Source organism: Pagrus major, chromosome 2 (assembly GCF_040436345.1).
Source record: "Pagrus major chromosome 2, Pma_NU_1.0".
Classification (NCBI taxonomy): Eukaryota; Metazoa; Chordata; class Actinopteri; order Spariformes; family Sparidae; genus Pagrus; species Pagrus major.
The window spans coordinates 22,713,782-22,730,422 of NC_133216.1; the positions used below are offsets into that span (position 1 = coordinate 22,713,782).

The 16,641-nt window shown below is 40.2% G+C and overlaps 1 protein-coding gene across 6 annotated transcripts in view; it reads left to right on the plus strand.

Moving 5' to 3' along the window:
- The window catches only part of dscamb (Down syndrome cell adhesion molecule b), a 106,855-nt gene that overhangs the window by 74,990 nt on the left and 15,224 nt on the right, over window positions 1–16,641 (plus strand). For all 6 annotated transcript variants that reach the window (XM_073489332.1, XM_073489360.1, XM_073489351.1 and 3 more), the window contains exons 10-21: window positions 8,432–8,628; window positions 9,004–9,100; window positions 9,404–9,532; window positions 9,673–9,840; window positions 10,478–10,548; window positions 11,268–11,511; window positions 11,902–12,048; window positions 12,960–13,115; window positions 13,709–13,842; window positions 14,374–14,527; window positions 15,804–15,921; window positions 16,049–16,215. In XM_073489332.1, the coding sequence (XP_073345433.1) occupies window positions 8,432–8,628; window positions 9,004–9,100; window positions 9,404–9,532; window positions 9,673–9,840; window positions 10,478–10,548; window positions 11,268–11,511; window positions 11,902–12,048; window positions 12,960–13,115; window positions 13,709–13,842; window positions 14,374–14,527; window positions 15,804–15,921; window positions 16,049–16,215 (1,782 nt within the window). The remainder of the gene's footprint in view (window positions 1–8,431; window positions 8,629–9,003; window positions 9,101–9,403; window positions 9,533–9,672; window positions 9,841–10,477; window positions 10,549–11,267; window positions 11,512–11,901; window positions 12,049–12,959; window positions 13,116–13,708; window positions 13,843–14,373; window positions 14,528–15,803; window positions 15,922–16,048; window positions 16,216–16,641) is intronic.

A 16,641-nucleotide genomic window follows, 5' to 3' on the forward strand; every position in this document is an offset into this window, starting at 1 on the left:
GATTTTATTATTTATATCAAAGACATGTTCTTCTCCTTTGGTTGAATTTACATTTATTTCTAGTAATATCATGAAAAGGTTATGAGTTATCACTCATTTGAATTACAGTTTTTTCTTACCACAAAGCTAAATGTTTTTCAATCAAGAACTATAGTTTATAGCCTCACAGTATATACTGTATTATTATTGCTGGAAAAATTATACCAAACAATTTTTATAAAAATGATATTTGTTCCACTAGTGAATCATTCTGACACGTGCACAGAGCGTCCTCTTCTAACCCCACCGATCCCTTGAGGAAATATGCAGTCCCACTATTGCAATACTTAAAGGTGCGATATGTAAGAATTTCAGTTTAAAACATTCAAAAATTAACTGAAATTATTAATCAATTCTAATGTTATGTCAAAGATAACTTATTTAGTTAGCATGCTAGCCCCAGGCCTGAAAACCTCTTTCTGCTTGTAGTACAAAGCTCCTGTACTAGTGTTGTTAACACCAACACACCATGTAGTCTGGCTAGCTACATGGCTAACTGAGCTAACAAGCTAACAGTAGCTACAGTCATGGACGGATAAAAAACATACAGTTAGGCAGCAATTAGCAGTTACTCTGGTGATGCTGCATGCTGCCAGCTAGGGTGGGTTATACATGGGGCCGGGTCTCTCTGGTTAGCATGCTAACTTAAGTAGCTTGATATCTCTGCAACACCAATACATAGCCCAGACATATTTCTTCACATTCTGTTGATGTTAATTTCTGAATGTTTTAAATGATAATTGTTACATATTGTGTATTGTACAATATTAATATATTAAACATATTTATTTTAACAAGCCTTTGTTGTTCATAATCATACTCATTTGAGGAACACCTGTACAAACTTTAGATTCCTGCACTGTTGCAAAATACCACAAATAAGACAAAATACCAGCACAATTTGCTCCAAGCTTATAAATGTTTTGAAAAATCTCATAACCTTAATGCTTTATTATCTGGTTGGGTGTTTTGCCAATACCTTCTTATCTCCAGATCCACTTCACATCTCAAACAACTAAGAAGACTGCACATTTTGTATTAATATGGCAACATCGAACCTTCATGACATCATCTGAATGTGTCCTCATCAGTAACAGTGAATATGGATTAAACACATGTGCGTCCATTTGTTACTGAATTACGTTTCTCTTGCAGTGTCATTTAAAACCTCTAAGTCATTTATGATTCACTTAGCATTGACGTAACATCTTCACAGCTAGAATAATTCACATTACAGGAAACAGCTGTAGTTCTTTGGCCCTATGATAATACTCTGTGCTGTCCCTCCTCTGCTGTCATTGGCTGCTCAGTCATTACATGCTCGCTCAGCCACATGCTTGTCACTCATCAACAGATCACATTTCATGCCCTTTAAACCCCAAACTGTACTCGTATACGCAAGATGCTTTCTGTAAGTGTACTTACTCGCATGAGTGGACTGAAAAAGGGAGACCATTACTGTGCTCACCAGCACCATCATGCCCAGTCCTCAGTCTTTGTGTGTGTGTGTTTGTGTACAATCACATAATACAGTACATTATCATTTTATCATACATTCTGCAGGCGTATGTCTGTTTTTATTTGTGTATCTATTAATTGTACATGGTGTTCATTCTGCTTGCATGCTGCATGTGCGAGTGTGTGTGTGTGTGTGTGTGTGTGTGTGTGTGTGTGTGTGTGTGTGTGTGTGTTACGAGACACTGGAACTCTTGCATTTCAGCCTCATTTAAATCCGTCAATACTTCAATTAGAAGCCGACGAAGGGGCTCAAGGGAAGAGCAGTCCGCATGTTTCTCAGCTTTATTTGCACTCTCTGGCTGTCTTTGTTTCTTACATTTTCTGGCATTGAGAGAAAGATTAAAAAGATAAAGAACGCATTATTTGTTTCATTTTATACCCTTGTTCATTTGCTGGCTGCTGTGTGTCCTCCAAGTGTCTAAATCCCCCATCACCACAAGAGAATCATTCTGCTTGTATAATAGTAGCGCTGTTTTCGGTGCTTTAGAGAATTAAAGATCTTTTTAATGTGTGAAATGTTACAGAGCTACTCTGTAAAACTCTCTGAAACTGAGAAAATGTACCAGTGTAAAAATAATTTTACATTTTAGCTAAAAAATATTTCTTTAAGTTTTTTGTATGCAAACTTATCCCTAGAATGACTTTAAGGAGACAATTATGAATAGATAACATTGGATTTACAACTTTTGTTTTGAGCTTTTACACAATAATTGTCAAGATTGAATACACATAACAATAATTGTCCAAAACCCAAAGATATTCAACTTACCATCAATCACGACAAAGAAGGGCATAAAATCCTCACAGGTGACGATTGGCCCCTTGCTAGAGAAACATTTTTGGATATCTGGATTTGAATTTGTCTACATGGTGAAGTGGTGTAAGTGGGGCTGCAGAGAGAAACACTTGGAAGAGTTTGTAGGGTTGTGTCTTTTTAATTACCCTCTCCAAAACCAAAGAGAAGAATGCAGAAGTGTTAGGAGTGGATAAAACAGTAGGCTTATGGTAACATAAGCTCCAAAAGTTTGCATGCCAGGGTAACTATCTTGAATGCAGCTTTTGCCTAAATCTTTTAGCATGGTATCATTTGCCATATCCAGCCATCAAGTGCATTTTTTTTTAAGTCACATTTTACAGGGTTCTCAATTTAAAAATAATCAGCTGGACATTTTTAAAAGTCAGCCAGGGAAACTGTGTTCAACCACAAGTGGACGTTAGTTAGCTTAATTAGCCAGCTAGCTACAACTGAGCAAATCTGCCAGCCACCGGCATAGTCGACGGTTTCTAGCTAGAAATGTAGTGCTTCTTCTTCATAATAAAAGATCCAACCCATATTTTCTCCTGCACACTTCATGTCAGAAAGGGGAATCTGACAATGTGGTCAAAAGAATCAGAAAGGTTCCACCTCTCTCTACATTTCTTCCCCTCTTATCCCTCCATACCTCCCTCACCTCCTGTATGCACCTTTTTGTCTTTGTCCCCCCCCTCTTTCCCTCCCTCTCTACCCCCTCAGCTTTGCCTTTCTCCCTCGTCTCCCCTCTTCCCACTCACACTTTCTCCTCTACCCGCCTGTGTTTTATTACCAGGGCCCCTGTAATATCGCTGGATATTAAAAAATATACATCAACCGAGCAATTATGGGCTATCAAAAAGAATAGGTTTAGCCCGGGGCCCTGCGAGTGCTGCACGGTAGACGCATGGAGATGAGATGAGGAGGAAGCGAGTGAGTAGGCTCACCTCCGCTCGGGCCACTGAAGCACAACCAAGATCTGTGGAGATTGTAGAACATTTTAGATACTGCAGTCTACATCACAAGGTAGCCATCTTGAAGACGTGAACACTTTGCATGTTTCATCCACACACTCACACACATACACACAAGGTCACAGGCAGATTGAAGCATCTCCCAATGCACACAGATGAATTTATAACTGCAAATGCATATACAGTACAGGAACATACTGTACCCACACCCACACAGACAAGCATGTGCTCACATATACAAACATAGATGACTTGTATTCTAATACAAACATGGTTTATAAAGAGAAACATGTACACACACACACACTCACACACAGCCTTGTGAGCTGTCATTGTTCGCCCTTTCTCGAGCTCTTTCGACGAGCAAACAGAAGCTTCGTCGATGTTAACTCACACTGCCAAGGCCTCAGATTTAGATGGAGAAAATAGCCCCTGTTAAGGAGCAATAACATTTAGAGAAGGGGCTGAGAAGACTCTTTTAATAGGACTCACTTAAAATTCATAGTTGCTATGCAAAATAAATCAGCGATTTCCTGCGCGGGGGCAGTGGGAAAGGGGATGATGGTGTGGGGAGCGAGGGAGAGGGAGGGGCTGCGAGTGAATAAGAGATGAGGTTTAAACGCTGGCAGTCCCAAGTCTGACACATTCCATCATGTCGGGGGTGGGCGGGGGTTGAGGGTGCACGTACACACACAAAAGCACACAGGCCTCGTCTATGCACGTGAACACACATAAATGTAGCACCCCTTTTGGATTTTTGTTGGCTGCATCAAAGGAGGAAATGTACTGTGAGAAAAAAGACAGAGAAACATGTTGAAGGAGTCTGTGTTTATTTGTTTGTGTGGGGGGTTACTGAGTGTGTATGTGTGTGTGCTTGTTAAATCTCTTTACAGTATGCATATATAAATTAGAGATCAACTGATACAGCAGTATGGCCATTATTACTGTCAGATACTAGTTTATCACAGATTAACTGGTGCCAGACCTCTCAAAGACATCTTTGAGGTAATTTCAGAACAGTGTTAAATAGTCATTAAATAGTTCTCCGCTAGAGAGCATGTGCAACTTATTTTTAGCGTGCGAGCAGTACAGCCTGATGGATACAATGTAGGTTTATCTGTTGGTTGGTCCACCATTTTGGTTTTATATCTCAACAATCATTGGATGGACTGCCATGAAATTGGTACAGATATATCAGAGAGGCCCAGACGATGAATCCCACTGACTTTTCCACCATGGAGATTCACATTTGCAGTTGTAATTGAAATGTCTTGACATCTATTGGATGGACGGCCGTGAAAAATTTGGTCCACACTTTTATGTTTCCTTAACTTTTCATCTAGCGCCATCATGAGGTCAGAATTTTAATTAGTCCAAAGCTTTATGTCTAAAGTTATATCCAAATACCTGCAAAACTAATGACTTCATCAGTACCCGTACGTTAGGTTAAGTGCCAGTTAGCGAATGTTAGCACGCTAACACACTTAAAGGTGCATTGTGAACACGTTTTTGTTGAAAAGATTACAAAATCAATGAAAATTATAAACAGAGTGCGAAGAAATAATGGTTTGGATGTTATGACATCTATGTAGAGTTGCAGAGATGTTTAACTACTAGACTACTAGAATGCTAACCAGCTATCCCCAGCCTGTCATGGACCAAGGCTCCTGTGCTAGCAGTGTAAACACCAACAGTCCCACACTGCTCCAAGCTCACCGTCTGGACCGCTAGCTGCACGGCTAACTGAGGTAACTAGCAGTAACTTTTAGCATCAGGTAGCAGTTACTCTGGTGATATGCTGCCCCCTATTGGTTTGGAGAATGAATTTGAAAGTTGGCCAATTCTCACATATTGCAACTTTAACTTAGATGGGGAAGGTGGTAAAAACAATGTAGCTAAACATCAGCATGTAAGCCTTGTCACCATGAGCATCTGATGTTTGCATTTAAGTCACAGCACTCCTGTGTGGAAGCCTCACAGTGCTGCTGGAGTGGCTTTAAATTGTTGTTTAAACTTGCAAACATCACTGTCAGTATCAGACTTAAAAATTAAGAATTGTTCAGGCTCAAAAAGACATTTGTGAATAAATCTGTATATTTAAGTACCACTGAAATAATTAATAACAAAAGGGAAAGAGACAATCAGCATTAGCATTTTTCAGCCTGGTTGAGGTTTAACACATCAAGGCAATTCAAACACTGTTAGGCAAGTTGCCATTCACACAAGTGCAGTATAATAAATGATTCATTATAAATTCAAGTACTTTAATTGACTTGTGATTGTCTAACCTTCCTGGAACTCTTACTACGAGCAAAACTGTACCAGGCTGGCTCCTGTGTGAAGCCAAAACAAATGATTACAAAGTTATCTCCAAACACTGTTTGACCCAGAGGAATACTGTACGTGTGGGGAGGCATCTGTGTGTTTCTAAAATGTGTTTGTGTGTGTCAGTGCTTCTGTTTTGGTCTGCATCTGCTTGTGCACATGCATCACTTTATTTCTTTGGTTGTCTGTGTGTCTACACTTGCATACTGTACACTCATGCGAGGCCAGAATCTCTGTATTTGCCGTGGTTTGTGTACTTTTGAATGTGCATGTGTGTGCGTGCATCTGTTGTTATTCGTGCATGCCTGTATATGTTCGAATGCGTGTGTGTCTGTGTGAGACAACAGCACGGCCAGCGGACTTGTCTGCTGCGTATGAATAATCAAAGTGGTCTCTCTCATCATTAAATCATCGCTGTCCTGGTGGGAGCCTGAGGAGGGAGATGGAGTGAGAGAGCGAGGGAGAGGGATCATAGTTAGCGCTGCAGGGGTACATGCTCTCCCTCTCTCCTCCATCGTGTAGTGTGGCTGAGATGTGTCATGAGCACAAGTCTTCTCTGCTCTCTGTGCTCGCCCACTTAGCTCCCCCAGACACAGCCGCTCTCATGCACACACATTCATACATATGCACGCACGGTATAACACTCGTATCCACGCACACAGACACATTATTCAGGAGTGTACAGACATTCGCACACTGACTCAAACACACATATTGCATCTCTGCTTGGAAGATAAGGCCTCCAACATCCACAAAACAAGTATCTGCCACATGTAGCTGCCACTGCTGTCCTTTCCACTGACACAGTATTCACTACAGTACAGATTTACATACCCTGGAAACCTTCTGGTGAACGTATGGTCCTGAACGCAGGCCTGTCTAATGTAAACTAGGACATATTGATTTATCACACAACAGAAACTCAAAACAATGTTGATAGCAGATGAATTTAAAGCTGCTCTGATCAGTATTTTTATATTTACAAAAGATTGAAAGTCTAAAGTAAAATGAGTAAATCCCAATACTGCTGTTCACTTTCAGCCCATTGTTTTGGTTTTCTGGCCCTCAACTCAACTGTTTTGATTCCCATTCATTTAAAGCCGCAGCAGGCAGCTGTTTTTAAACCCACTGTAACAGTAGTAGCCCAGCAACAAAAAAAAACAACAAAAAAAAACAGACAGTAGCTAGTACTAGCTAGTAACCAAAGTCCAGCATTTAGAAGCTAAAAACACAAATATTTCTCTTAGGAGTTGGTGAAAATCAAACCAGATCTTGAATGTAGTGAATATCGACACAAACACATCTCAAAATGAATGATAATGTTGCTCCATATCTGCTGGATGTGTAAATAAGCAACCGTTTGCTAACATGTTTGCCATATTAACTTTATAGAGTGATTATTAACCAGTGTTGTGTTTATAAGGTTCTACTACCCCCAAGTGGCCAAAATGTCAATTCAGGCAGCTTTAAGTAATTAAGTAACCAAAATGTTTGTCTGTTGTGACTATTAAAATCAGAGAAAGAATAGTTTGAAGAGTCTGTTTTGGCTCTGGGAAGTTGTGATGGACGTTTTTCGTGTGATTCACTAATAAAACATCATCAGTGGCGATCTTAATGTAGTGTAATGAGTTAAAATGTAGTTTAGTATTATTTAAAAGTAAAATAATAATATAAAATTACATTATTATAATAGCCATTGCAATTTTTCACTTTGATCTGCATTGTAAGGTGAACATTATTGGATTTACACAGCAGATTCAAGTTTTTTTAATGTAGCTTTGAACAGCACTTGCAGGTTTTGATGTTCCTTGACTAATTCAGATCGGCTTAAGTTTATAAGCCATCACACAACTGGCAGCAATCACATCAGTTGTTTGACCGGCATTATAACATCTAAGATAATCATTAAGGATAATGTCCATAATGTCCACACTGATAGAGATGAACATATTCATTTAGTCTCCTCAAACTGCAGAAGTTAATATGGTTTTCAGTTCAGAAGCTTCACCCTTTAGAGATCATTACACTGTGAACAGCACCTGAAAGTCTCAGTGAATGTTATAATCAGGACACGTCTTCATGCAAGTAGGGAGAAAAAGATAGAATGAAAGAAAGTGTGAGTAAGAGTACAGACTGTGAGTAGTCTGGGTGAGAGACATTTACAACAGATCCTCGTTCTGCTGAACCACACGTACACACACACACACACACACCCAGGCTAGATGTGTTTCTAATGAGCCTGGTGTGCGGTTACGGTGTAGAGCCAGAGCGGCTCCACACTCAGACTGATGGGAGTTCAGTCAGGAGTCACCACTTTCTTCTCTGTACCTCCACCTCATCCTCAGAAAGCAGCACGTTAGCGCTCGCTGTCATTATCAAAGCAGGCACAGGCTTACCTGAAGGGCTCCGTTTCCATCTTAAAGTATTGCAGGAGACGAGTAGACTCAAACATGAGTTCATGATGGTCCCTGGAGTGTTTAAATGGTTGTCATAATTGTCAGAGAAAAAGAGAAGGAGTTTTCTCAGAATAAGACGTGAATGCATATGTGCTGTGTAATTCCCTTTTTTGTATCTTGGGATAAAAACATTAACACATCGTACTATTAAAGCAAGTATTTCCAAAGCAGATGTTCTATTAACACAGCTGATGTATGATTTCTCTACCAATATCTTCGACAGCAAATGTGCATAAAACAGCAAAGACCTGAATGTTTTAACTGATACCATTATTTTCTTTCCATTTTCTTCCTCCACTCTCCCCTTAAACTTCTTTCCCTACATCCAGTCCCAGCCATGATCACCTCCTACCCAAACACCACTCTGGCCACGCAGGGCGAGGAGAAGAGGATGAGCTGCATCGCTCACGGGGAGAAACCCATCATGGTGCGTTGGGAGAAAGAAGAACGCATCATCAACCCGGAGACCAGCCGATACGTAGTCACTGTCAAAGAGGTGGCAGACGAAGTCATCTCTACACTGGTGGTAAGCACTCAGTTTTAATGCAAACATATTTAGAGAACAACCTGCAGTCATTTTTTATCTATTTGGACAGATGGAAAGCAGAGAGGGAGAAAGAGGAGGGAAGGCATGGCTAAAAGAATCTGGCTCAAATACATTCACATAATCTTAAAATCTTCAAGTAGAGTATAAAATATTAAAGCGCTCCCTCTCAGTTCAATTTAATGGTTATTAAAATACAGCATGAATGAGTACATGTGTAATACAGTAATGTAAAATCTCAAGGAATATGTGCCTTGAGATGATTTAGTAGCTAAGTGTCCCGCATGGGTTAGGATGAAGAGGGATGAAGAGGTTCTACCCACGTTAATTCCCTGCACATGGTGTATGTCTCTGTAGATTATGCCCACAGTTCGTGAGGACTCTGGTTTCTTCTCCTGTCATGCCATCAACTCCTTCGGTGAGGACCGAGGCATCATACAGCTGACAGTGCAAGGTAAGCTCCCCCTCGCCTCAGACTCAGCTCAGCTCACTGCGGGCGTTTTTTCAGCAGCTGTGTTTGTAAGAAGACAAAACTCCCTGCAGGAGTAGTCAAGTTTTCTATCATTTATTACTTAAATCATTCATTTATAAATTTAATTGCTGCACAGTGTGACTCCTGCTCCTTGCAGTGCTAACTGCATAATCTCCCGCTGGGGAAATCACAGACAGAGTAAAACCAATTCATCTGTCTGGTCTGCCTGCCATCCAGTTCTGTTTGAGGACTGTAACTCTCTGTTGTGTTCACACTTTTCCTCAGAACCACCCGACCCTCCCGAGGTGGAGATCCGGGAGGTTAAGGATCGGACCATAGCTCTCCGCTGGACCATGGGCTTTGATGGCAACAGCCCGATTACAGGATATGATATTGAGTGCAAGAACAAATCAGGTAGGCATAAGTTCAAGAAGTAATTATGTCTATATGTATCGTTGTTACACATTAAATGAGAAATCAAGATTGAAGAAATAAGAAATGTTACTCTCCATTGCAAACAGTTTATTCACCCTCTGCCTCTCTGTTTCTTATAGCGTCATGGCTATCAGCCCAGGTAACCAAAGATGTGTCACCGCAGCTCAACCAGGCCACTATTATTGACCTCCACCCTTCGTCCACTTACAACATCCGCATGGTCGCTAAGAACATAATTGGCAACAGCAACCCTAGCAATGAGCTCACCATCACCACTGATGAAGCAGGTAATTGATCTTCTGAACGGTAACATGTTAATTTGACTATAATAAACTTAAGACTGTCCCGTGATGTATGTTTATACCTTAACTCTGCTCTTTAGAGAGTCTGAATGCTGGTTCGGAAAGAAACTCCTCAGCTTCCATTTTCTCCTGGCTTTCAAACCTGTTGAGTCATCTTACACATAATTATTTTATGGTTGTTTTAAATGGAGGTCATCATCTTTTATATCTGGGGAAACAGATCAGCTCACTGTTGCTTTAAGTTGGCTCTATCAGTGTTCACTTATCTTCTATTGCCTATAATGATCGCCCCACAGGCAGAGCAGCACATTAAAATGCCCCATTTTACTGGATTCATTGCTAAAATAAAGTCATAAACTTCAAATTGAATAAAACATGTATCAATTCCTCGTGTTATTCTAAAGGTTAAAGTTGATTGTGTTACAAGTTTATTTTAAATTATTATTAAGTTGAGGTGGAAACTGTGAGGCACTTGAATGAGACTGCGCATGAAGGAAAGAGACATTCTTAACTCAACAGCACCATCTAGTGAAATTAAATGACATGACAAGTGGATGGCCGATGGTCTCTTCTATTGAGACACCAGTCTGCAGTGACACTGAATACTGTGATGTATTTACAGCTCCTGACGGCCCACCACAGGATGTCACTCTGGAGCCCACCTCCCCTCAGAGCATCAGAGTTTCCTGGAAGGTGAAGTCTAAACTTTATGAACTTTTATATGAGCTGAGGCACTGACATAGATACCAGCATGTAGACTATTGTATTTTTTATTGTATTTTATTTAACAGTAGATTTAAACTCATTACAATTGAATACCTGTAGGCAAAACTTTCCACTGGTTTGTTGCTGTAATCGATAAAGCAGCTTTGTTGAGCAATGTCTCATATTAAACAGTTCCTGATCTTGTCACTGTGAGCTGTTGAAAGAAATTGTTATGTGGTGGGGGGAGCTACACCGTGCAGTATCTTATACAGTAAACAAACATTGATCATAAACAAAAAACATTAAAAGCTCAATAAGTTACATTTTTCAGTAATGTTGCAAAAATGGTCTGGTTCAGTTTAATGTTTAATGAGTGCCTTAAGAGCTTGTTTAAACGGTTTCTAAAGTGGTTGTATTCATGTTATACAGGCCAGTGACCAGAAGGTGGCGCAATAAGACGGATGTGATCATATCCTAGACTGCATGTGCATCATAGCTGCACCTGTGTTTAAGTCATTATGAATAAATACATTAGATATTATGTTTATTTTTGATAAAGTCCAGCTACAGAACGTTGGATAAACTAATATCAGTTTTCTGTTTGATGAGCTGTTTGCTTTAGGATTCAGTATTTAAAGTTTAAATAGTTTGGGTAAAAGTTACTGCCACTCATTAGTGATGGTCTTCTAACTTTTCTCATCTTGCAGCCTCCCCAGAAGCACTTGCAGAACGGCGTAATCCGTGGCTACCAGGTGGGCTACAGGGAGTACAGCCCTGGTGGGAGCCACCAGTTCACCATCATCAGCGTGGACACCACAGGAGACACCACAGAGAGCATCACGCTGGACAACCTGAAGAAGTTCACTCAGTACAGCGTGGTGGTCCAGGCTGCTAACAGGGCCGGCACCGGGCCGTCCTCACAGCAGGTGGTCACCAAAACCCTGGAGGATGGTAAGGAGGGGGTAAAGGTGGATCTGATGTGCTATATACATGTTACTGGGTTTCATGGGTTGAAGTCCTTGTGTCAGTACATATAGATTATTGGGTTATCTGGAAGACTTTTTACTGTTTGACTTGTCATTTGATTAAGTTTGGAGCCAAATTTGACCCCATATTTCTTCTATCTACTGTAGACCTTATACATGCAATGGCTCTCAAAAAAGCTTAAACATACAGTATTCTTGTGAAAAGGCTCCCCTCTACTGGGCATTTGGTGAATTACATCAGACAAACAAACTCCTGATATTCAGTGCTTTATCAGTATTATTTAGTATTTTACTAAATATAATATGTAATGTCCTACGTTTGTCAACACTTTTTCTCCCCCCGTGTCTCTGTTAGTGCCGTCTCGGCCTCCTGAAAACGTCCTGGCTGTGGCGAAGTCCCCAGAGGTGATCTCACTCTCCTGGATGCCTCTGCCCCGAGAGGCTCTCAATGGAAACCTGCAGGGATACAGAGTCATCTACTGGGCCAACCTGCCTGATGGAGGTATGAACATCAACACACCTAAACATTTATATCACTGACAGATCGATGCAGTTTATTTAACATGTCTGATTTGTCATTAACTTGGGTTGGTTTTTCATTGGTTTTGCTTGTTGTCATGGTTCATCCACCAGGGGAAGCTGTGGTATTTCCATACTGTAATGCTGTTGAGAGCTGCAGAGGTGGTGTAACTGATTATTTAAGCTGTCATGTGTGTAAAGGTTTTTTCTCCTCATAAGGGACAATTGTGGCTCACTTACCACTCTTATCTACTGTGTATCTGACTCATCCTTCTTTATGATTATGACACGGTCATCATGTTCCTATATTTTTATTGGAATGTTTAGCAACTTACTTCCTCTAACAATATACATTTTTGATATACATTTCAATTTACATACTTGATGAACAACATCGGATTTTCAAGCAAGTTGTGCCACATTACAGAATCAAATGATCGTTTTTCTAAAGCTGACCAACAGGAGAAATACAAGAACCGCATTGCACACAGGGAATAGGTCTGTGTTTTTCCCCTTGAATGTATACCCCGCCGTATAGCAGTGATCCAACCTGCAGTCTGGCTGCTCTCCATCAATAATTCATAATGCAATAACTCAGTGAGGCCCAATGCCTCAGCTCTGAGTGACAGGGCATGAGGCAGGAGAGGAAAAGAAAGGAGAGGACTGGAGAGAGGAATCAGCAAAATTGAAAAGTAAACCTGTTTTTTGGGGGTTAAAACACTTCATAATGCAGAGGAGTGTTTCTCATACATGATCTATACTACACATTCAGAACATTCTCAGCTGATCCTCTCAGTAGACTGGGGTAAATGTTTAGCTTAAATAACAGGTAACAAATATTTCAATAAATTTTCAGCACTGAATTAACTCAGCGTGTCTCCTGTCCTGTGTCAGAACTGGGAGAAATCAGGAACGTGACCACCAATCAGCCGTCTCTCGAGCTGGACGGTTTGGAGAAGTACACCAACTACAGCATCCAGGTCTTAGCCTTCACCAACGCTGGAGATGGCGTCCGCAGCGAACAGATCTATGTCCGCACTAAAGAGGATGGTATGACTATGAATACTTTGATACCATGTGTTTATATCTCCATTAATTATATATTTGAAAGTATCAAAGTACCAAAAAAAATCTGATTTTCAATCCAAGCCTGCACAGATTTTAACATTTTTACAAATGTGTTGGTCTTTGCTCAGTGACTTATTCTGTACCAGCACAGTGTGCAGGTTGTTTATAAAAAAATCATCACATTTTTCGTGCCGAGGACTTTTTTTCTCGACGTGGTATCAGAAGAGGTACCCAGTACCTTTTGTTAAACTAGTATTGCTTCAAAGTTTTAAATTCTGGGACAACATTAGTTGCTACTGAAAAACATGTAGCACAAAACAACTAAAGGATTAATGGTGCTGTGTGCTGGAGGAATAATATTGCCCATTTATAACCCAAACATTTACTGACCTTTTTTCAACGATATAAAACAAACTGGGGATATTTAATCTGCTTTATGCTTTACAGTACACATACATCCCACACTTTATTTCAGTGAGATTTGTAGCAATACATCCTGAAAGTACACATCCATGTAAAATCACTGTTTTTATCTTGGCTTCTCTGAACCCTGCACTGCTCTCTTCTTCTTCCAGTTCCTGGCCCTCCAGCAGGGGTCAAGGCTGCAGCCTCCAGCAGCTCTGTGGTGTTTGTCTCCTGGCTGCCTCCGCTCAAACTCAATGGCATCATCAGGAAATACATCGTCTTCTGCTCTAACCTGCATCCGATGGTATTAGCATTTGTATACCAAAAGATGTTCAGCCATGTTTTTATAATGTATTACCCAGTTTGCCACTGTGAAGTTTGTCACATTGAACTGAATACCAAAACAGCAAAATAAGCATCTTTATGACAGAAAAAATGATAGATGATAGAAATATATTAAATGGACATTTAATAAAGTTATTGTGTATGTCAGGTTAGTCCACTTTGTTGGAGGCAGACCTAAAAACACTCATCAACCCCTATTTTCTATAAAATGATGCAGAACGTAGATCAGTAACAACATAACATGATTGTTTTGCCTGACTAGCTGTAGGATTTTGGCTCCCCATAGCTAAAAAGTGATAAGGTATTCTTATTTTACACTATTAAACTTGCAAAGACCTCATTTACCACCAGTCAAATCAGAGTGGCGGTTCTCACTCAAAACAGGGCCGAGGTATGATGCAAGGGCAAAGTACCCAGATGAGTTGCTCTCATCTGTTTCTCTGCTGCTGTCCAGTGATACAATGATCTCTCCTCTCTCTCTGTTTTACAGGTTATGAGTGAGTTTGAGGCGTCTCCAGATGCGTATTTCTACAGGATCCCCAATCTGGCTCGAAACAGACAGTACAGTATCTGGGTGGTGGCTGTGACGGCTGCAGGACACGGCAACAACAGTGAGAAGATCACAGTGGAGCCTCTGGCCAAAGGTACACCACCCTCACTAAGCTCCACCGACAGTAACCTCTGAAGTTTAGATTCATGCAGTTATTGTCACACGAAGCATGAATAATCCATCCATCCATCCATTATCGATAACCGCAGAGGGCAATACTCTGCTTTTACTTTACTACAATTATTTGACAGCTTTAGTTGCAAGTATTTTTTGTAAAAGCATTTCTTGGTTCCATCCTCTCAGATGTTTGGTGCAAAGCATCTGATGCTTTTCCTTATTATTCCTCGTTATATCCATTTTAATAGTTCTGTACTCTTGGTTGGACAAAGCAAGCAGTGTGAAGGTGCCACAATAAAACAACAGTAAAATTGTGCTTTTCTCTATTTATTTATTTATAATCTAATGATGTATAGTATAAAAGTTACACTATTACAGTACTCTTACTTTAAATATTTTATTCATATGTTCATTTTCCTGATTTTATTTACATACTTTTGCTTAAGTAACGGTTTCAATCCAGACTTTTAGAATAGAATAGAAAATTCTTTATTGTCTACGTTTTGTGTGCTACATGAAGAAATTTGTCTTTGCTTGCATGTGCAAAAAGGTGCATTAAAAAACAGTCACAGTCAAAAGAAGACACTTTAAAACACATTAACATTGAAACACAATAGGATCTGCATTAAGAAGAGCACCAAGTACTCTGAATTTAGAAAAAGACAGATATAAAGTGCTGTGGGCTGAGGTAGCAGACTCACTTCAAAAAGTGTCTGTCTTTCCTGATTAAGGTATTTTATTGCAGCAGGGACAAATGATTTTCGATAAATGTTCCTTTTGGCACAGAGCGCTCTTTACTTTTGCTGTGAGGGCAGCAGCTAAAAGTGGTGATTCAAAGGATTGCTGTGGTCGTCTAAGATATTGCCACTCAGGCATTGGACTGCTTTGCAATAGTGATAGGACCTGTGTTTTTGAGAGTGATATTAGTACTATACTCAAGTAAAGGATCTGAATACTTCCCCCAACACTTGTTGTCAGTATTATACTTAAAATGTGTGGTAAATAAGTCCATGATTCTTAATTATCATTAGACTATTTTGGTTTCATTAAGGTATAAATAAGTGATTAGGAATGTGCAAACTTAGTATCAAAGTCACCATTTCTGGCAATTATAGATGACAACAGATAAAAAGGATGTGCATTAAACATCAATCACATTTAAAAATGTGTAACACTGTTTTATTTTCTTGACTGTCTATGAAGGCGTCTTTGTTTAACCAACCAACAAAGTTGTGTATTTGTGTTGTTTTTAGCTCCAGCCAGGATTCTGACCTTCAATGGGACAGTGACCACACCCTGGATGAAGGACATTGTATTACCATGCAAGGCTGTTGGAGACCCTCCTCCTACCATCAAGTGGCTCAAGGGAAAGTAAGTCACACATGAACAATCATGCAGCACTTCTCAGTACAGACACAGTATCCAACTAACAACATTATGTCTTTTCTTCCTGGCCTGTAGTAATAACTGTCCTGACATTGTGTCTCTCTCTCTCCAGCACTAATGGGACACCCACACCTGTCCTGGTGGATGGTCGTCGTAGTGTCCACGGCAACGGCAGCTTCATCATCCGCACGGTGAAAGCAGAGGATTCTGGGAACTACAGCTGTGTGGCCAGCAACAACTGGGGGTCAGACGAGATCACACTTAACCTGCAGGTCCAAGGCAAGCAGTCAAACAGATGTTGCTCATGTGCTTTGAGCTCGAACAGCTGCTGGGTTATATAATGTTTCTTAGCCCATCACATCTCCTAAACTCAAACCTTTCAAATATAATCCTCAACAAATGGTCGTTCTACCTTGGACAGGAGTGTGGTGTCCTTACTGGGGCGTTTTAGTTTTGTGTTCAGTTCAGTTATTCTTTGTTTTCGATTCAGTTTAGTGTCCAATGTCCAATTTCTATTGTTTAAAAATGTTTAGTTTTAGTTTACTTATGTTTTTTTTTCTTATTTAACATGGGGGTATTTGTTAGGAGCAAGATTTAATACGTTCAAAATAGATATTACAATACAAAAACAATACTTCGTGTAAAGTAATTGACATCCCGGTCTCAGTAAACATATACACCAGTGCCTCCTCATGCTTGTTGTGC